The 22,091-nt window shown below is 42.5% G+C and overlaps 1 protein-coding gene across 38 annotated transcripts in view; it reads right to left on the bottom strand.

The window, feature by feature from the left end:
* The window catches only part of PCED1B (PC-esterase domain containing 1B), a 209,383-nt gene that overhangs the window by 51,787 nt on the left and 135,505 nt on the right, over positions 1-22,091 (bottom strand). For 16 of the 38 annotated variants that reach the window (XM_069580943.1, XM_069580929.1, XM_069580935.1 and 13 more), the window contains 2 exons: positions 21,887-22,090; positions 6,892-8,527 (listed from right to left, as the gene is read on the bottom strand). In XM_069580943.1, coding sequence (XP_069437044.1) covers positions 7,160-8,476 — 1,317 coding nt within the window. In that variant the 5' untranslated portion in view covers positions 8,477-8,527; positions 21,887-22,090 and the 3' untranslated portion in view covers positions 6,892-7,159. Of the gene's footprint in view, positions 1-6,891; positions 8,528-8,959; positions 9,109-17,565; positions 18,171-21,886; position 22,091 lie in introns of those variants that run through there. The other 22 variants (XR_011255256.1, XR_011255251.1, XR_011255248.1 and 19 more) reach the window with 6 other exon arrangements.

The raw sequence follows: 22,091 nt of genomic DNA on the forward strand, positions 1-22,091 counted from the left end.
CTCTTTGCATCAGGTGGCCAAAGTATTGGAGCTTCAGCTTGAACAACAGTTCTTTCAAAGAATGCTTAGGGTTGATTTCTCTTAGGATTGACTGGTTTGTTCTCCTTGCAGTCCAAGGCACTTTCGAGAGTCTTTTCCAGATTTTGATCAATTCTTCTGAGCAATATAATGATATCAACATATATTAATCCTGAGAATACACACACACATATATCTTTTTTCAGATTCTTTTCTGTTATAGGTTATTACAAGTTCCCTGTACTACACAGTAGGTCCTTGTTGAATTTTATGTTAACTGCAGCATGTGTATCTCTCAATCCCAGCTCTAAGTCTGTGAATCTGTTAATTCCAACCATAGCTGTAAGTTTGTTTCCTATGTCTGTAAGTCCATTTCTGTTTTGTAAATAAATTTATTTATACCATTTTAAAATTCTCATTAATTGTCTAACATGAGATATGAAATAAATTTAATTTGGGGGGTAGCCTGCTACAAGGAGATCTATAGACAAAGATTTAGCCTCTTCCACTATTAGAGGTTTTTAAGTGGAAACATGAAAATACTTAATAAAGCATTCTTAATTCACCCAATAGTAATTTCCTTGAATAACTTTACAGAATATGACTTTTTAATCTAAATGTTTATCTCTAGTCATGAAAATTTAACATATTGTCCAACAAACATTTTTATTAACAAATATGTATTTGTCAATAAACTAATAGTATATCATTTGCTAAGTTACATAAACAAGTAAACACCCTCACTGATGTGTAGTCATTTATTTATCGGTTAATTAAGTAAGATATAATACCAAAATGAAGATGATTTCACATGCAAAGAAGTTATTGTCCATTTATTAACTAACACATTGGATAGGTTGTATAGTCTTATAAGCTAATCCCCAAACTTTGTCTCCCTTCCATCTGCAAAACCAGAACCATTTATCTAGTGTTTGCAGTTTCATCTCCACCTGGTCTATATTCTTGGTGTTGTTCTACCCTGAGCTCATTTTCCAGGGTTGATAGTGGGGCTTTTATTGGGTTGTTTCAAATACCTCGCTTCCATCTAGAATCACATTTCAGATGATCAGTGTTACAGCTTTTCCTGTGTCTGAATCCTTGTTAACAGAGCTCTAGCTGATTAATGGAAGGTAGGGTGGGAAAGGGGTCTGAGAATAAGGTCCAGTTGTATCCATTACCATATCTTATGGTGACCAGGCTTTTCTGTAGGAAATGTATCTCAGAGTAAGCAGATAGCACCCGTGGATGGAGAAAATCTCTTCTTTACAAAAGAATGCTGAACTAAGAAATGTGTAAAGCAATGGTAAGATCAGAAAAGTCACTATTTTTCTACCCCTAATTAAATCTCCTTTTCATGTAAGAATCATCCATGTGTGCTAACACCATTTAGTGAAAGACTGATGAGGAACTGGCATATTGACTTTGTACCAATTCATTAACCACAAGACACTTGCTGGTTGCAAGTAGGAAAATATAACAATTTTTTGGCCATACCTCACAGCATGTATGATCTTAGTTCCCTAACCAAGCCCCCTGCATTGGAAGCACAAAGTCTTATAACCACAAGACTGCCAGGGAAGTCCCTGAAAAACAGAACTTTAAAATGAAGGCATCCGACTGTCACATTTTACTTGGTGCTCAATCTCAGCATAGAATCCTGGGAACCATCTTATACGTCCACTGCAGCTGTACAGTTTGAAGCTCATTGCCTTGCCTGTGAACTATTCTACCAAAAATATTTAACTTGTGTCTAAATAAAGCCTTTGGATCTAACATTTACTTTATAGGAAACACAGGAGATAAAGTAAATGACGTCATGAAGAAATCATTAGACTAGCTCAGTGGAAAATTCTACAGGACAGATGTTTTCAATGAGTCAATGCCATGAAAAAAACAAAAGGAGGGAGTGTTTGGGTTCTCTTCTAGATTAAAAGAAATTCAGAGACATAACTAAAGCAATGTTTGATTCTTAGTGGGTCCCAATCTGAATAGCTATCTCAGTTCAGCTGCTGTAACCAAATTCAGGAGTTCCACCTTGCTTGCAGGGCATGTGTTCCAAGACCCCCAGTGGATATCTGAAATTTTGGATAGTCCTGAACCCTATATATGCTATGTTTTTCTCTATACATACCTATGACAAAGTTTAAAAATTGTAAATGTGCAAATTAGGTACAGTCAGATAATATCCAAATTGCTAGCATTATTCCTTTTGTACTTTGGGCCATTGTTAAGTAAAATAAGAGACACTTGAACACAAGCGCTGCAATAGAGTGACGCTGATCTGATGATCCAGACTGCTACTGAATGACCAATGGGCTGGATACACTGGACCAATGGATGACTCACATTCTGGGTGGAGTAGAGTCAGGGGAGTTGGGGTTGGATGAGAAACTTCATCATGCTAATCAGAGGGGCACACAATGGAAAACTTGATTTAAATCTTTAAAGACCTGCAGTGCCAGGTCTTAGCTGCAGCACATGGGATCTTAGCAATCTTTCAGGTGGCGCGTGGGATCCAATTACCTGACCAGGAAGCAAACCCGGGTCCTCTGCATTGGGAGGATGGAGTCTTAGCCACTGGACCACCAGAGAAATCTCCCAAACATGTTTTTTAAAGATATGAAAATGGTCTGTGGTTAAATAAATCTTGGAAATCTATATTAAATACATTTAACCAAGTTTATTTCATATAGAACTACTCACAGCCTCTAATACATTAAAAGCCATTTCACATGGGGTGACTACAGAATGAATTCTTTTGTAAGGATCCGTGCCCATAGAATTCATGGGGAGCAGAGACCATGGCTCAAAGGGACATGTTTTAGAACATATTTCTTTCAAGATTTATCAGTCAAGACTTGTGAAAAATTATATTTGTAAATTAAAAATGCAGTGGTAATGGCTTTCCTTAAAGTTGTGACATTGAGAATATTGTTTCTAGTTTATAGCAACACACATACGGGAGTAGAAAAACAAGGGTAAATTCTTTCTCTGATATGATCTAAGGTTTCAAAACAACTCACCTTGAAGAGCAGTGAACTGAAGTTTCCACAGATGGAGCTGCTGCTACGCATACCTCTGGAGTCTAATATGAAAATTGCCTCAAGCTGTCAGGCAATGCAAGCGGTGGGAGGTGGGGAGGTGGATAGGGAGTGGGGTGGGTGGGCCGGTGGGCGGAAACAAGAGCTCTGTGGCTGACCAAGAACCATCAGGCTAATCCTGATCCTACAGGAGGATGTAAGGTTCCATTTGTTTTCAAATGCTGGGCCTTGCTTTGCTTGTACTTATGGGAAAATAGAGTTACAGCTTTCAAGTTTTAGCTTTTGGTATAACGTATTACTTGGCTTAAAACTCAACATTCAGAAAACGAAGATCTTGGCATCTGGTCCCATCACTTCATGGCAAATAGGTGGGGAAACAGTGGAAACAGTGTCAGACTATTTTGGGGGGCTCCAAAATCACTGCAGACAGTGACTGCAGCCATGAAATTAAAAGACGCTTCCTCCTTGGAAGGAAAGTTATGACCAACCTAGAGAGCATATTCAAAAGCAGAGACTTTACTTTGCCAACAAAGGTCCATCTAGTCAAGGCCATGGTTTTTCCAGTGGTCATGTATGGATGTGAGAGTTGGACTGTGAAGAAGGCTGAGCACTGAAGAATTGATGCTTTTAAACTGTGGTATTGGAGAAGACTCTTGAGAGTCCCTTGGACTGCAAGGAGATCCAACCAGTCCATTCTGAAGGAGATCAGTCCTGGGTGTTCTTTGGAAGGAATGATGCTAAAGCTGAAACTCCAGTACTTTGGCCACCTCATGCAAAGAGTTGACTCATTTGAAAAGACCCTGATGCTGGGAGGGGTTGGGGGCAGGAAGAGAAGGGGATGACAGAGGATAAGATGACTGGATGGCATCACCAACTCAATGGACATGAGTTTGAGTGAACTCTGGGAGTTGGTGATGGACAGGGAGGCCTGGCATGCTGCGATTCATGGGGTCGCAAAGAGTCGGAAATGACTGAACGAATGAACTGAACTGAACTGATACATACTGAACTGAACTGATAGAAGATTGTGAGAAATATGCTGCATGGATCTTAATTTCATCATTAAAGTTCCTTTTTTTCCCCCCAGAAAACTTGAGACAAGAGGCAAATATAAAAAGCTGTCATTTCTTGAGACTAAAGATTTGGCCAAATGCACCCTAAATTCTAAATCTTAACAATAGAGCAATAATTTCTCTCATAAATGTTGAATAATTTTGGCTCTTTTCACCAGACAATAGCTTGATTGCATTGCATTTCTTGACTTAAGGAGTACGAGGACAATAGCAAAAAATAGGCAAAGAAAAAAGCTCTAGGCTGGAAGAGAAGGCTAGGGTATGTATGAAATTAATTGCTAGATTCCACTGAAGGCGCCCTCAGGCTCTAACTGCCAGTGGGGGTGGGGAAGTCCCAGGGATGTTAGCTTTCCAGATGACTTAGGCAAAGTTATGGGAGAGTTCCATAGAGAAGTAATCAAATACAGCCTCAATTCTGATTTAATCACATTATTACTTAAGAATACAATGTGAAGTCATTGTATTCTTGAACATTTAACTAAACATGCTTGAACACCTTTGTCAGGTACCACACTAGTAGCCATTGGGAATTCAACAGGTGAACAAGACTCCTGCAGAAGCTAACAAGCAAGCAGCCACTGATGCCCCTGGGTGGGGAGCAAAACAAAGGAAGTACAGTGTGTTACGATGGTCCCAATAGCACTTTTCGATTAAATGGTCATGGAAGACCTCTTAGGAGAAGACTTGGAAGGTACAGGCGGAAGAATGAAGAGTTATATATCCAAAGAACTAGGGGGTAGAGGATGTAGAACATTCCAGGCAAGTGCAAAGACCCAAGTTATAGAAGAGCTTGACATGCTATATAAACCGAAAGAAGTCCTGTGTGGTTGACAGTGTGAAGAACAATGAGAGTGCTAGAAGACGATGCTTCAGGGACAAACAGAAGCCTGATCATGTAGGGCCAGCACAAGACATGGTAAGGACTTTACTCTGGGATAATGGATTTGGACTTTTGAGCTCCAGAACGGGGAGGCAATCAACATGTGTTGTTTTAAGCCACCATCTGTCATATTTGTTACAGCAGCCATAGCAAATACAGGTGGGAAGAAAACTGAGTTTACCTGTACACTCAAACGTCTATAAGAGAAACAGGACTGTTCAGTGATTGATGTCATTTAATTCGTAACATAGTGGATTCATCACTGAGTCAGTGTCTGGTGCTCAGCATTGTTTATCTAAGAACTCATTCTCCTTGATTCCTCAGGCACGATCAGATTAAGGAGGGTGAAAACATATTAACTCACAAAAGAGATATAAACCACACCACCAACTCATTGGCTTATTCATGGAAATAGAAATACTAAAGGCATCAGCTTACTCAGATCAGCAGCTAAGTGCTGCTTGACTTTGTTTGGGAGTTGTAAAGCCAGAATGATGCAACGAGCTCATTTTATTGCCTAAAGTTACCAAATCTCATAGCCTGATGCACTCATCTCTATGGGTTGAGGACACTTACGCTGGTCAGACGAATCCACTCTCTCCTGACTATGTTGGGTACATTCCGACAAATTCTGGCTTGGAGGCAGTACCTCTGTACAATCCTTAAAGTCCTTCTGAGTCCACCACAAGGATAATGTCAATTTACGTCATCTTCTCAGGTAGTCTCACCAGGAAAAAACATACTTCACTTCATCTCTCACTCACTGATTCTTTCAAGAAACAGTATTCAGATCTTACTAAATGCCAGATACTGCACTAGGATTTCAGACACAAAGTAAGCTAAAAGCCCTATTTTCCAGAAATCTTATAGTATTTCAGTGGATTAAGAGTGTCTATATATTTCTTCTGTAAATATCAGGTCTCACTCATGTCTTGAGATTTCATGAACTCCATTTTTGCAGAGTAATGTTTCCTTACCCTCATTGTCAAATTTAGGGATGATCCAACCGAGGACCTATAAAGCAGTCAAGTCAATTCAATGAAAAATCCTATAATCTGGACAATTTTGGTTATGTCCTATTTTGATCATTTTATCTAAGTATTAATATTTCACTATCTAGAGTGAAAATTTCAATCTCAATAATTTTTACATTCCTACAAAACAGAGAAGAGATGGTTGTGGCCACCTGTGCAATTTGCAAGAAACGGATTTGTGCACTGCGTGGTGCCTTGCAGCTCCTAGTTTTACTCTGTGATACATTGCCATTGAGAGCAACTTAAGTTTTCTCAAGTCCCAAAGTAAAGACTATTAAAGAAATCATTAAGTCACAACCATGCCATCCACTCTGGTTTACATACAAAAATTACCTGCACATCTAGCCAAGAAACCTCTGGTTATGGAACTATAGGGTTTTGTTTTTTTTTTAAATCATCTCTTCCATAGGAAGACCATGTTTAGTTAACTTCCCTTCTTGGTTTGTTGCAGTATAAATCAAGTTTGAAAGTTAATATAAACTGGAAACTAGTATAAACTACAAAGGACTAGTGGAGAAGTGATTTTTCTGGGTGACCTACAAGAAGTCACTCAGCTCCTGGCCTCAGTTTCCTTGTTTGTAAATGTTAAATTTTATGTCTTTAGTTTTCTCAATTCTAAGATTCCATGATTTTTTGAGAATCTCTGGTAAACAGCACCACAAAATGTTATTATTTCATGTATTTATAAGGAATCAGATCCATTTTATGGAAACCCTTTGGTGAAGTTCCATTTTAAGTAGTTTTGAGGCCATAACCATACAACAGATATGGTCCCTGCTGTTAGGAAGTGTTCAATAGAAGGGAGAGGCATCATTAAATACAGACTCAAGAAATCCACAATGACGTTTATGAAACAACTTTTTAATTTAAATTGTATATTTACAAAAAGACAGAGAAAAAGCAGTGGGAAGGCAGGAATGATGCCTGGCTACCTCCCACCTGAGGGTGCAGAAAGAGGCCAGGGACAACATATATGCGTCAGACTGATCTTCCCTGCCATTATTGGTAACAGCAATGGACAAAAGGCTTCAGTGAAGGAGGTCAGTCTATTTGGGAAGAGGCAGCCGATCTGTTCAGTCCATGTGCGTGAGGAGGAAGGCGGCCCAAGTCAGTCTATTGAGGCCTTGGCTCTTTATAGGCTGAGGCCCTTCTCTTGGAAGTTTTAGGCCGCCTTCTCCAGGGCATGTAGGGATCAGGGGGATGATACCTGGGAAAACCCCTATGGACCACAGGGACCCGCTGCTGATAACAGGGTGGAGGGAAGCGGGGCACAGGCGGCTGGGGACAGTACTGAAAGTCACCTTGGACGGCAAATTCTGTTTGGGTAGATGGGGGGACATCTGAATGGAAATAGTTTAAGGAGAATTGATCCGATTGGAAAGGATGGTCTGAAGAAAAACAGGCTTCCTGGGGACAGAATGGGAATGGGGGCATCACCTGGTGTAAGGGGATGGGATGACGTTGTGGGGACAAGAGCGGAAACAGGGGTGGGCGGGGAGATGGCGTGGGGAGCAGGGCTTGGCGCCCTGGGAGAGGCAAAGGTCTGGGCAGAGGGCAGGCCGGCTGATCTCCGCAGACCAGGGGCTGCCTCTCAAGCCTCCGGCCAGCTCTTCCTCTCCCAGGGCCATCCGTGATCCACTTGTCCACTGGGTCGCGCTGGGGCAGCTCTACCCCCCAGGCGTCGGCCACGTGGGCCAGCAGGAGCTGGGAGAGGTGGCGGTGTGCGCACTGGTTCCAGTGCACTCCGTCCGTCTGCAGGTACTTCCCGGTGTGGCGGCGGAAGTGGAAGTGCAAGTCCAGCACATCGAAGCCGTGCTTTTGGGCCTCGGCAGAGCTGTAGAAATTGGCTTCGATGACATTGATTTTCACGGAGGAGGCGGCGAACTGGACCTCGGGCGGGACGAAGCGGCTGGTGATTTTGTCGCCCACGGGCATGGCCGTGTTCCACACCAGGAGGCACGACTCGGACAGCACCTGGCGGAGGCGCCCGAACAGTCTCTCCAGGTTCCGCCGGTAACTAGGCCAGAAGTCCTCCCCGTACCTGGTGATGTCCCAGAGGCACGAGTTCATGATGACCAGGTCCGGGCGGTGCTCGCTGGACTGCAGCTCCTCCAGGACATCCTCCAGGTAGTCGGAGTACGCGCGCGTCAGGAAGTAGAAGCGCACCAGGTGCTGGCCGGAGCAGAACTGGCGCACCTCGCGGTAGTGGGTGCCGTTGTGCATGCGGCCCTGCTGGCCCCCCTGCACCAGCTCATCCTGCTCGAAAGTGTGCTCCCCCTTGGCCTTGAGCTGCCTGAGTGTGAGCAGGCAGTCCTTCTGCAGCAGGAGCACCAGATCCTTGTACACAGCCCTCTGGACCGAGTCCCCCAGGACAACCACGAACTTGTTGTGGAGCAGCTGCCGCACTTCGGAGGCCAGCAGGTGGACCATGACGCCCGCACCGCCTAGCTCTTTTCTTTCACTCAGCGGGTCTGCGGAAGGCTAGGACAGAAGGAGAGAGCGCATGGGAGAGACCCACCTTGCGCAGGACAGGACGCAGGAAGGTAGGGTGAGGTGGGCCCGCCCGGGGACTGGGCTGGAACTCTGGCCTGGGGCATCTGAAGGGCGGGGCTCCACTACCCTTAGCCCGCAGAGAGGGGAGCCTGGAGCCAGAAGCCCTGGTTGGCCCAAAGAAGTTTCTGCCTGAGACTTTGAATACCCAGGAAACCCAGGTTCCATGGCCAGGAAGGGCCCCGCCCTCCCCAGCTGGAGGTGCAACTGCCAAAGACACCCCATCACCCAGTGCCTGGAGGCAACTCAGATGCCTAACAAGTGGAGAATGGTTAGGCAAACTTTGCAGAGGTTAAATAACGAGGATTATGATTAAGCAAGAACACGGAGTGTCATATACTGTTAGCTGAGGAAGTTACATACCATATATGTGGCCATATCACTGAAATGGCGTAAAATAGATACTCATACTAAATTGCTTCCCACCAGGTTCCTCTGCCCGTGGGATTCCCTAGTCAAGAATACTGGAGTAGGTTGCCATTTCCTTCTCCAATAGAGATGCATAGATAATACTGAAAGAAAATACACAAAACCAGCTTTAAATAGGATAGTAGGATCATGGGTGATTATAGGTTCATCTTCCCCGGTCTTCTTTTTTGTAAATATACTTTACATAGTCTCAAAATCAATTTTAATAATAACAATGTTTCTTATCAATGGAACTTATAAAAATAAAATTAGAAATAATTCACAAGGGCTTCAGCTGCAATATTCTTTTTCATTTGAAGGAAATTGACTTTGGCATAAGAAATATATTGAGCTAAAGACCAATGAGAATCAATAGGAGAGTTCTCTGTCCTCCCCTCATGTATCTAAAAGCAAGATATAAATTTTCTGAGGAAGGTGACCCTTCCCCCACCAAGGAGAGACGCGTCAAGAAAGAAGACAAGGAACTGTCCATACAAAGATGAGTCTGCAGAAACAAACCTTACTAAAATAGCCCTTATTTTCCATTAGGGACCCCTTATATCCCCTTCTCCACACTTTATTATCCTTGAAACACAATTCCCTTTGTTCTCTGTTAAAATGGTAATATAAGCCCAAGTCTAACTAGTTCTTTGAGTTCCATTCCTTTTCTGTGAACTGTTGTGCACACAGATATTAATTTAAAAACGGTATGCTGCTGGGAGCCAGCAAGGGAGATCCCACCCATGACAAGGTCATATGGAAAATACAGAGCCTTTCGAGGAGTTAAAAGTTATTAGAATACTACTGGTGGAGGGTTTCATTGTTGAACCAATGCTTGCTAAACCAATGCTTGCTGCTAAGTTTTCATATTTTTCATTGTGTGCCTGGGAGTGCATTAATTAATATAGTTGATATACAGAAATGTAAGTAGTAGCCTTGGTATTAACAACATTAAACCTTGAGTTAATAAATTCTTTTTTTGTTACAGCCCACTGCACCTTTGCTCTATAGGAATGCAACTTTATCTAGTGCTTTCGGAGAATGGTGCCAGACTTTAGAAAAATCACCTTTAGAAAAAATAAGCTTTCTGGTTGACTAACCTTTATCAGAAAAAAAGGGTCATAAAATGTTAACAGGCCTCCAGGCCAGAAGATGATGTAAATCACCTAAGACCTTTGTATATAGAAAGGTATGCAGAAAGAAAGCCTGGTCTAGATAAGGGTCAGGACTGCTGACCCTGCATGACTCTGCATCTTCCATTATTCTCTATGTACAACTTAAGGTATAAAAGCTCCTTTTGAAAATAAAGTTGCAGGCCTTGTGAAGCTTGGTGTCCTCTCCTCTACTTGCTTCACTGCAACATTCATTCTTTCTCTCTCCCCACGACCACCGCCCTCCCCCCCCTCCCCAGCGGATGCCATTCATCCTGAGGGTACCCCTGGACCCTGCTGAGGCTGGACCCCAGAAGTATGCCTTTTCTGTTTTCCTACAGTAAGTTTATTCACAGGGCCCCAGATACTAACCCTAAGAGTATAGAGAAAAAGTTTTTTCTTCCCCAGAACACTGAATAAGGTGTTAAAAGTGGTGAAACTTGTCTTCAGAACTTCAGACTGAGTTTATTTCAAGCTGCCATTTACAGTCATATCCACTAGTGAATAAAAGCTGGAAACACACTAAAATACTACTAAGTCTCACGTGGGGAGGAACATGGCATGCCCTTCACACACTTACAAAGAAGCTGTTAAAATATGCTGTGAGTTGATATTTGTAGGCATTAGTAAAAATTTTAATAGGTGTGGTGGATAGCTATTAATAAATTACACATTTGGTTTTTAAAACCTATACTATTTGTGGTTTTAAATGAGCATGAGCCCAAAAATAAAAACTTGAAGATGGGTAGAGTACAAAAGTGTTCCCCGAAGAGAACAGTTAGAAATATTGGCTTATTTGAATCTTCATTCAAAAACATTTGCTATCAAATGAAAAACTTAAAACCAGGATTTTGCTCATTGTGGTACAACAAAATTAAACATAAGCAAACTCCAAACCCCATTGGGGCTCAGGCATATTCTCTAGTTTATATTCACTTATTCATCCAACTCACTAAGCACTGACTAAATGCTCCACATGGGGCTTCCCCGGTGGCTCAGAGGTAAAGAATCCGCCCACCAAGCAGGATCTATCCCTGGGTAGGGAAGATCCCCCGGAGAAGGAAATGGCAACCCACTCTAGTATTCTTGCCTGAGAAATCCCTTGAACAGAGGAACCTGGCAGGCTCCAGCTCTGCTGCTGCTGCTGCTGCTAAGTTGCTTCAGTCATGTCCGACTCTGTGCGACCCCACAGACAATGAGCAGCCCACCAGGCTCCCCCGTCCCTGGGATTCTCCAGGCAAGAACACTGGAGTGGGTTGCCATTTCCTTCTCCAATGCATGAAAAGTGAAAAGTGAACGTGAAGTCACTCAGTCGTGTCCAACTCTTAGTGACCCCATGGACTGCAGCCTACCAGGCTCCTCCGTCCATGGGATTTTCTAGGCAAGAGTACTGGAGTGGGGTGTCATTGCCTTCTCCAGCTCCAGTCCACGGGGTTGCAAACAGCTGGACACAACTTAGCAACTAAACAACAATAACAAATGCTCCACATGGGGTATATAAAGATGCGTAAAACCTGGTCTTGCCTTTCAGGAGCAGATCAGATATATTCATTGATAACTGTAATACAAAGTTGAGAATGCTACAGTGTTAGCTTAGTCAGACTCTTGCAACCCCATGGACTGTAGCCTGCCAGGCTTCTCTCTCTAGGCAAGAATATTGGAGTTGGTTGTCCTTTCCTTCTCCAGGGGACTTTCCTGACCCAGGGATCAGACCCAGGGATCAAACCCATGTCTCCTGCATTAGCAGGCAGATTCTTTACCATTTGAGCCACCAGGGAAGCCCATAGACAAATAAACAAAGGATGTGAAACTGGTTTGTAAACAGAGATGGGCTGCTGGGGCGATAAGGAAACATGTCTGTGCACAAGTGTGCCAGGGTGCCTGTTCATGTCCAGGTCAGGATGTGAGTCTGGAGGTCTGCCAAAGCAGAGTGAGATGCAGGCAGAATGGAGCACTTAAGGTGGAACCTTTCTATCTGTATCTGTCTTTGACTGGCTGTGTGATCCTGGGCTAGACCTTGCCTGCTCTGGTGCCAGGGTCCTATCCTGTACGACAGCCCTGGGTTCTAGGCCAGGCAGGGCTGGTCCTTTGTGCTCCCTGGGATTCGAGTGTGCAGTAAGGAAGAGAGTCGAGAGAGAAGAAATCCTCAGAGAAGGGCTGGAGTAGAAAGGAAATGTGGAAGATGGGGTGTGACAGAGCATCTGGAAGAGCTCAAGGCCCAGACGGGAGGTGGCCAGAGGCTCTGGGTCAGCTACCTTCAAGTGCCATGGAAACAGAATGAGCAGGTACAGTGGACGTTCAGGGATCTTTGCAAACAGGACTCCCCTACCCCAGACCCAAGTCTCCAAAGTGTAAAGTGAAATCTTTTCCCAGTGTTTTCCTGGTTCCCATGCTTGCTCCTTGGAAGAAAAGCTATGGCAAACCTAGACAGCATATTGAAAAGCAGAGACATCACTTTGCCAACAAAGGTCCACATAGTCAAAGCTATAGTTTTTCCAGTAGTTGTGTACAGATGTGAGAGTCGGACCATAAAGAAGGCTGAGCACTGAAAAACTGATGCTGCTTTCAAACTGTGGTGTTGGAGGAGGCTCTTGAGAGTCCCTTGGACAGCAAGAAGATCAAACTGGTCAATCCTAAAGGAAATCAACACTGAATATTCATTGGAACGACTGATGCTGAAACTGAACTGAAGCTCCAATACTTTGGCCACCCGATGGGAAGAGCCAACTCACTGGAAAAGATGCTGATGTTGGGAAAGATTGAGGGCAGGAAGAGAAGGGGGTGACAGAGGATGAGATGGCTGGATGGCATCACCGACTCAATGAACATGAGTTTGAACAAACTCCGGGAGATGGTGAAGCTGGGCGTGCTGCAGTCCACAGCGTTTGCAAAGAGCTAGACATGACTGAGTGACAACCAGTCTATGTGCTACCCCAGTTCCATGTGCCCTCTCTGGGTTGGACTCTGGTCATACTCTGTCCCAGTCCCCTAGGGTAGGGGACACCATTCCTCTCCATTAGAATTCCCTCCCCTAGGGTGGCAGATGTGACAACCGAGTGTGGTCTCCTTCAGCGGTACTGTGTTTACATGGCCCAATACATTCCTCCTCTGCCTGTGAAGTGCCCTGGACTTGAACTCATGGATGTGAGTCAAATTTGCTGCTTAAAAGTTGTGGAGAATGGAGACGCTTAAGTATATATGTGAAGCACAACGCTCTTCATCTGTTAATTTTCCTCATCTGTAAAATGGGACTTTTAGCACCCACTTCGGAGATTTGATCTGAAGAAGTGGTTAGAACAATGTCCTGATAAATAGGGTGGATATGAGTTACTATTTATAAAACAAGTTCAAGAACACTGGGATAATCATCTGTAAACGAGGGTTACACTATTTGTGCTGTAAAGATCAAATGACAAGCAGCAAGTGAGATTCTGAATAAAACAAAACTAATGTTATTTGAACAGATACTGATGCCAAATGCTTCGCAAATGTTACCCGATTTGTGAGATCAGAAGGATCTCCATGTGATGGAAGTGGAGTGAGGTGAAAGTCACTTTGTTTAGTCGCTGAGTTGTGTCCAACTCTTTTTGACTCCCTGGACTGTAGCCTGCCAAGTTTCTCTATCCATGGAATTCTCCAGACCAGATACTGGAGTGGGTAGCCGATCTCTTCTCCAGGGGATCTTCCTAACCCAGAAACTGAACCCACGTTTCCTGCATTGCGGGCAGATTCTTTATCATCTGAGCCACCAGAGAAGCCCACCAGGGAAGATTTGAAGCTACTGATGGCAAACTGTCCCTGTGGGAGATAGCCCTTAGAGCAGAACCCCCTGCAGTCTGAATCCAAAAGCTCAGGCTCAGGTCAGGGAGATATTTGAGGGCGAGATGGGAGAAGAGTGTTTCAGTGTGCCTTTAAGCATAGACAGGAAACCCTTTGGGCTTCCCAGGTGACTCAGTGGTATAGAATCCGCCTGCCAATGCAGGGGACTCAGGTTCTATTCCTGGGTCAGGAAGATCCCATGAACGGCAACCCACTCTAGTATTCCTGCCTGGGAAATCCCATGGACAGAGAAACCTGGCAGGCTGCAATCCATGGGGTCACAAAGAGTCGGACACAACTCAGCACCTAAACAGCAGCGGCAGCAACAGGTGATCGTTACTCCGCCTGCTCAGGGGAGATGATCCATGTGACCTTAGGGGGCTGGGGAGCTGCAAGAATATAGGTGTTGGGTTGATCAAAAAGTTCCTTTGGATTTTCCAAGGCTGTTGTTGTGGACAACCTTGAAGGAACCTTTTGTCCAATTCAATAGATATAGATGGGATCTCAAGCAAGAGACCCGAAAAAATTAAAGACCTGGGTTTTAGAATAACCAAAACAAATATCTTAAGACTTCAGAGCCTCACAGTATTTGAGAAATTCTGGCTGCCTTGTATGCTGACCAGTGAACCTAACCCACCCAGATACTGTTACAAGGGCTTAGAGCCAAAATCAAGCAAAAATGTCCAGCTAAGAATTTCTTATTGTTCTTCTGCAATGTAACATGCAGATTGGACTGTAGAAAAGAAGGGAGGAGGAAGTGACTGGGAAGAAACATTCCAGTTAGAAGCTGAAACTGAAAGGAAATTCATGAAATTCTTGATAAACTTCCTGTCACAACTGCAACAAGATTAACAAATCAGGCCTCCTCAGGGCCGTGGGAAAAAATCATTTAAACTAAGATGTCAAGCATGAAAAACAAAACCTAACAAAAGCAAAGTAATTTTTTCTGTGGTGGGGTGAATGAAGAATAATTTGTAGAGCTGAATCTTCTCTGGTCTAAAAAAAAAAAAGTTGGCAAGTTTCATTTTCAAAGCTCCTTTGATTTATAAAAATGAAACAAAAAAGAGATTTAAAAACTATCAGTTCAGTGATTTTTTTTTGCCCTAAGGGTTTTTCTTTGCTTCAAACTTGCAAAAACTTACCAGCTATTTTATAGATTAATTGACTCATTCATTAAGGAGTTTATTGAGAACTAGCTATAATGCTAGGTGCAAGGAGTAGATATAAAAAGGCAGTCTCTTTCAAAAGGATGGGTAAGAAAGTAGACACATAAAAATATCAGTTAGAACTGATGATGTAAATGAAATATCAAAGCTGGTATGAAGACTCAAGGAGGAGGGAAGAGGAGATAAATGGATGATCAGTGCAATCTGTGGGTCCAACCTCAAATTAAAATAGATTTTTAAAAGAGTTTTATGATGATTCCTCAAATTTTAATTGTAAGCAGTTCCATGTTTTTCTGTTTTCAAAGTAAAATTTGGGCTTTGGCTAATGCTCTGACAGAAATATACATTATTAATGGCTACTATTGATGCTACAATAAATTATTTTGAGGCATCTTGCTTAGATTTCTGTTCGGGGATAATTAATTTTTAATGGCTTCATAAACCATCATTTATAAATCATTGACTATTGCTTTATAACTATCACAAACCAAACACACAGCATTTGTTTTTTTATTAATCAGTGTGTTGTAGAAATTAGGTTAGTCTTTTTTCTTTTCTTATTGATTTTTGGTAACAGGAAGAATGGCAAAGATATATGGGCCAGTTACTCCAAAGACCCTATGAAAAAGTCTTAAATCACAGAGGTAATCACTAACAATTAGGATGCTGTTTTGATTAGTTGTAGACGTACTTTACCTAGTTCTGAAGTTTCTCGCACATGACTAACCATCTTAAGGCAACACTGTACTAGGCATATTAAATAGATCATGTTCTCCTAATTGCATTTTTGGTGATCAAATCTATGTTTGAACTATCCAAGATTCCCTTAAATGTTAATAGAACAGATAGTGCAAATAAGAAAATTATTTTTCGTGAGCTCACCTGTACAGCATACCAATTCTTGATATTTGTTTAGTTTTCTAAGTGGAATTTAATCTTGTCAAAAATTAAATTGGTATCATGTCAAGTTTTCAAAGGAAAGAGAAAAGCAAAAGATTCAAACTTCTCTTCTGAGGACAGGACTTCTCAAGAGGCTGACCTTTTGATTTGGGGCAAGTTACTCGTCTATAAACATGAAAATGGAAATCATGCAGTCCTATTATATTAAAAAGTGGTTTTAGGTGAAATTTTTAAAGATATATGAAAGTACTGTGAAATACTATGATAAATAAAGCAACAGAAAGTTGTTTTTCAAATAGTAACCATTGGAAAGACCGATTTTAATGCTGCACCCCCACCAACCACATGTCCAATATAGGCCTTAGCTCTGCAGTTCATTAATTCAGAAAAAATATAGAAAACACTCTGTATACTTTGGTCTGTGAAGCCGTCCTTCTGTAAGTTTTTGGCTCACATCCTCCAACAGCCCTCATGGTTCCTCTGCCCCATCCCAACACGTCTGTCACTTGGCTATTCAGTTAGTTTACGTCACAGCTAAAATATCAGAAACTTACGGTATAAGTGGAAATTGAATTTAGAATAAGATCTTCAAACTGGGCTCCACATAACTATTAAATTCTCCTTGTGGAGGCATGAATCTCTGTGGACACATTCAAATTTGTATCCATACCATGTTCACTGGGCCACAAGCTTAATTTGTGATTTTTTTTTTTTGGTAATAAAAATATCAACAGAAGAATTGCACACATTTGAAGAGTTTGAAAATTGCCAAGTTTAAAAATCCTCAAGGCAGCATATTTTTTGCATAGTAGTAGTCTAATATAAAAAATCTCCTATGGACTATACAAAGAAATGCAGGAAACATCCTTTATGAATGAAATCCTCACTATTAGGTTCATAGTACCTGAGAGGCAGGTAACTTCTATAAAAACAAGGAATAAACTATGGAGACTTTATTCAAAGAGCCCCACTAAACAAACAAAATCCACAAGACTTGTGTTTTACCAAAGACTAGTGTAAAGTGAAAAAAAAAATCAGAGCAATTCAAATAAACAAAATATGATTTCAATCATGTACAGCCATTGACAAACTTCCACATTCTGGTCTCGAACCATTACTTAAACCACATTTGCTAATTCACTACCTATTAGTCCTTTAACAGGAATGAAAGATACTGAAAGGCAGTGACCCCGCTTTCACTTCCAGCAGATGACAAAGTCAAAAGTGGACTCTGGCCTTGAACAGCTATGTGTCCTGGGATGGCTTCCCCCGCCCCCACCCCTGCGCCACAATTTTTTCTGTTGTCAAACAGGGGTAATAGCCCCCACTTCTCTCAGTAATAGTGAAGATGAAAGATCCACCTAAGCGTCCATCAAGGGCTTAGGACAAAACCAGTCTTTTGCATTAGGCACCTTTAAACCTTTAGCCCAACCCCTCCCCTGCTAAGGGCAGCTGGCTCTGGCTCCCTCCCTCACACTTCAAACCCACAGCTCCTCTCCTCCCTCCAGCAGGGGCCACGGGGTACCTCCTCAGGTGTGAAGGCGATCCCTCAACTCAGCGGCCGGTCTCCTACATCCCCGGGCACTTTGCTCCAGGAGGTCCCTCAGAGAGGGGAGAATTATGCATTCCACGTTTTCTTCACTCTCCCTGGGCTGGCTCCTTTCTTTAAACCTTAAACATGTTCTAGTTTCTTGCTTTAAAAAAGGAAACTTCTTTGACTCCACCTCCAGGACAGTCCTATCTTTTGTTTCCACTTCAAGGCCACTTTTTACAAAGTTGTTTGAACTGGCTATGTCTGGGTCCTCACCTCCCACTCACTCCTCCGTTTTCTTGAAATTTGGCTTCCAGCTCCACCAAAGCGAAGAAACGTTTGTCAGCAAATCCCCAACGATTTCCTTGTTCCTTTCAGCGGCTGCTTCTTGGGCCTTATCACATCTATAGCATTCCTAGTTCCCCGGGGCTGGGGCACTGCGGAAGATTCCCCTCTGTAACCCTGCCCGAGAGTCTGACACCGTGGCCGCCCGTCTCACCTCCCCCAGTATCCCTTGTGAGTTTCTCTTTCTCTGACGATCCCCAAATGTCGGTCTTTCTCAAGGCCCACTCACTGCCTCCCTGCTTCTTTTCTTCAGCATTCTTTCCCTCGGTAAATTCACCCACGCTCTCAGCGTCCACCAGTAAGGTGAACAGAAAGCCTCTTTGTCCCCCCAGTTTTGGTTTACCTCTGTTTTTCCAGACTAATTGTTGATCGCCACCCTTTCCCCTAAAAGTCCTAGTTAGGATGGAAACAAATGATATAGTCCCCATAACACTTACTATTTCTATGCAGATGACTCTGAATTGGGGCCTTAAAGCACAGAGGCTGAGAAGGTGGGCCCTCGAGTCAGTTCCCTGGGTTTAAACTCTGCTCCACTGCTTTATTAGCCTCTGAGACCCTGGGGCAATAATGTAATCTCTCTGCACTTAAGAAATTTACCTACAAAACAGGAATACCACAACTGTCTTCTTTTAGAATCAAGGGTTAAATGAACACATGTGAAAGCCTTTGCATAAGGTCTACCACATTTTTAAGTGAATAAATTTAGCTATCTCAAACTTGTCTCCTGAGTTCCCGACCTTCTAGTGCATAGAATAAGGTGAGTTCAGGTGAGGGGTGGGGTGGGGCAGGGGAGGAGCAAAAGGTGACTTAGTCTGTGTGGGCCTTTTATCACTTGTAAATTCTCTGGATACCACTATTCTCCCATCAAACTGTGGCTGAATTCCTCACAGAAGACTCCTGTGACCTCTGAACAATCCTTCCAAAGGTAAATGTCGATCATCCATGGGAATGATGGTGGTCTATTTTTCTGTGCACTTTCAGAGAACTGCTATATAATTTATGCTTAATATTGGCTGGGGATAACTTGGTGGAAATAAACTCTACTTCTAAAATGTCAAGTCAAGTCATTTTTATTTTTCATGACTGTGGCCATTTCCACCATTCCTAAAACATCAAAATTCTTCAGTGACAACTTGGATATGGATCAGCTCAACAGTTTCTTGGCAATTAAAAGGAAAAAAAAAAGATGTAATTTTAGAAACTATTTTAGGAATGAGAATGTTGCTATATATTTTAGGAAACAGCACAGTTTCACCTCTTTTAGATTTTATGGCAAACTTTTCTATTTTCCATAGATTTCTCATAATCCCTAAGGAAGTGTGTCTTACTTTGATTGCAACTTTTCAAAATAGTTTATTTTATCCATGTTTTCTCATATTTCTCAATTTCATATATTCATTTTCATCTGATACACTAGCCTAACTACAACAGTTTGCATTTATAGACTTTGTTTTTTAACCTAGGAGATGATCCTTCCTTCTGTGCATCTCTCCAAAGCTTGTGGATGAATTGCGGAGCTCATGTATACCCAGAGGGCTTTTTCTTAGGTGTTCCCTAACCCTTCCCTCTCCTGAAATTCTGTTCCTTCTTTAAGACCCAGTTTAAAATACAGTTCTAAGAGTCTTCTCTGTTCCCAGAGAGAAAAATTCCCCCCTTCCTCTGACAGATACCTCTGTTTAGCCCTTGGTTCTGGCTTCTCTGGTGGTTCAGATGGTAGAAAATCTGCCTACAATGCAGGAGACCAGGGATCGATCTCTAGGTTAGGAAGACCCCTGGAGAAGGGAATGGCTACCCATTCCAGTATTCTTGCCAGGGGAATTCCATGGACAGAGGAGCCTGGCGAGCTACAGTCCATGGGGTTTCGAAGAGTCGGACATGACTGAGTGACTTTCTGCTTTATTGTATAATTAACTGTCCATGTGTCTTCCTACTCCAGTACATCCTAGTCCTGGGGAGCAGAAATGGGTCTCACCTATCCTTGTTCCCCTCATGGACCAGTGTCTGAGGCAGAATATGGTTATTACCCATTGAGCATTTACCCCATGCAAGGCCTCTTCTATACTCACGGCCTAGTGAAGAAGGAACTATTATACCCATTTTACAGGTGAGTAAACTGAGGCTTGAAGAAGTTATGTCAATCATCCAAGGTTTTACAGCTGCTGAGAAGAGACAGCACTCATCCCTTTTGGAATGTGACTTCTGCTTGATTAGATAAGCATAAGGTTTTGTTTTGCTTCTTTAGAGGGAAATATGGCTCCAGAGCCTGAGCTTTTAACCTCAGCTATACATATTTAGTGAAATAAAGAGGAAAAAATAATTTTACCAAAAAAAAAGTTGCATATAGTTTTCCTTTTTTTCCCCCTCTGTTGATAAACAAAGCAATGCTGTGTGCATAGCTTTAAATTTTTCTTTGTGAAAACAGGACAAGTATGAAGTCAACCTAGTTGTTTTTTACCACTTATAGTTAGCAATTCCTCTGAGTGAGTCAGTGGGAAAGTCAGGGCTGCACTAAAGCTACATTTGTGTTTCAAATGTTTCTATACTTACATTGACTACTCTAGATTATAACTATTCTAGATTCAACGGTTGAGTAAGAAGTTTCCGTGATTGTAAAGGGTGGGGGTGGGGGTGCTAATAATGACAAAATTACTTTCAACTGATGAACAGGTTGGATTCTGAAAATTCCGTCTCCAGGAAGGGCCACAGAAGCCCATTTAACCAATGATGAGAGCACTAGTCTGAATCAGCAGGCCAAATGTTTCTGCCACCACCAGTGCTCACTTTAGCTCTGTGTGTTTAAGCTTGAAATCGGAGAAATGGCCACTATGTTCCTCTAGGGAGATTGTCCAGAAGAGCTTTTAAAATGATATTTTATTATTGCTGTTGGTTTTATTTTTAGACAATATTATCTAGTATTCAGATACTAGGTTTCTATGGGGAACAAAGGTTTTGAATGGGAAAATGGGATTCTAAGAGCCAGTTTCTGCCTGCTCCCTACCAACACTATTTGTTAGCGGGATCTGGAAGCTCTGGGTCCCCACTGCTCTGTGTGGGATTTCCCTAGGTTTCAAGCCCAAGGCTGGGAACAAGAGGAGGGACCAGGTGCAGGAAGGAAGAGGGCCAAGGGAACTGAACCCACCACCACACCAGGCCTTTCCCAAGTCATGCTTTCCTCCCTTCAGATCTAAGTTTGGGCCTAAGAGTTGCTCCTGCTATGTGTTCAACAGAGGTCTTAGCTTATCCCTTATCCCTCGGTAACAAAACTAATTCAACAGCACTGCCTACCTCAGGGTTAATTGTGGAAATGAAATGCTCTGTAAACTCCATGGATGTTAAATGTTATTCTGAGTCATCTCAGCATATTTGGGGGATGGGACTTAGCAGTTACAGAAACTGTCTGGTGAAATGTTTTATCTTATTATTTAAAAATCTAACATATTATTTAGTGACATTGTTTAGTACCCTCTGAACAGTATGTTCAGTGTTTTGTCTCCTCTATTTATTCCTCTTAAGACCTGGATAAAATTGGTACTTCATTTTCTCTATTTTACACATTCAAAAATTAAAAGATTGAGTCATCTACCCAAGGTCATCCATTTTATAAAAAGCAGAGCTAGGAGTCATAGCCGATGCCAAGCCTTTGTGGTCAACCACAACATATAGGATTACACAGACAATCGAAGCGCCATCTCTTTTCTCCAGTTCACAGCTCACAGCTCACTGTTTCTTTGCACTGTATGCTTTTAGAGGTTTAGTGGCTTATCAGTCACGCACCCTTATTAGACAATATTACAATGATAACAGTGGTCTCTTTAGGACTCTTCAGTTGTGGAGGTAGAGTGGAGTAGACTAGGATGGTGATTCCTTCCTATACATTAACTGCCCCCAAAATGAGGATCCTAAGAAAGGCTGGTCAGAAATGTGAATTAATTAATGCTTAAAATAAAATGGGAAAACTGAAAGTACTTACTCATTAAAGTAACTGGTGATTTAGAAATGTACTTCTCAGTTGGTCCTAGATCTTTTTTCCCTAGAGAGACTCCTTTCTCTGCTGGACGTTGAAGCGTCAGGTGGGAGAGCCCAGAACCTGGGCTCAAGGCAGATAAATTCACCTCTGGGGGCTGCTCCGTCTGTGAGCCAGCGTCTGGGGAGAAGAGGCCATTTCCGGTGGCATC

This window comes from Ovis canadensis, chromosome 3, assembly GCF_042477335.2.
Source record: "Ovis canadensis isolate MfBH-ARS-UI-01 breed Bighorn chromosome 3, ARS-UI_OviCan_v2, whole genome shotgun sequence".
Lineage (NCBI taxonomy): Eukaryota > Metazoa > Chordata > Mammalia > Artiodactyla > Bovidae > Ovis > Ovis canadensis.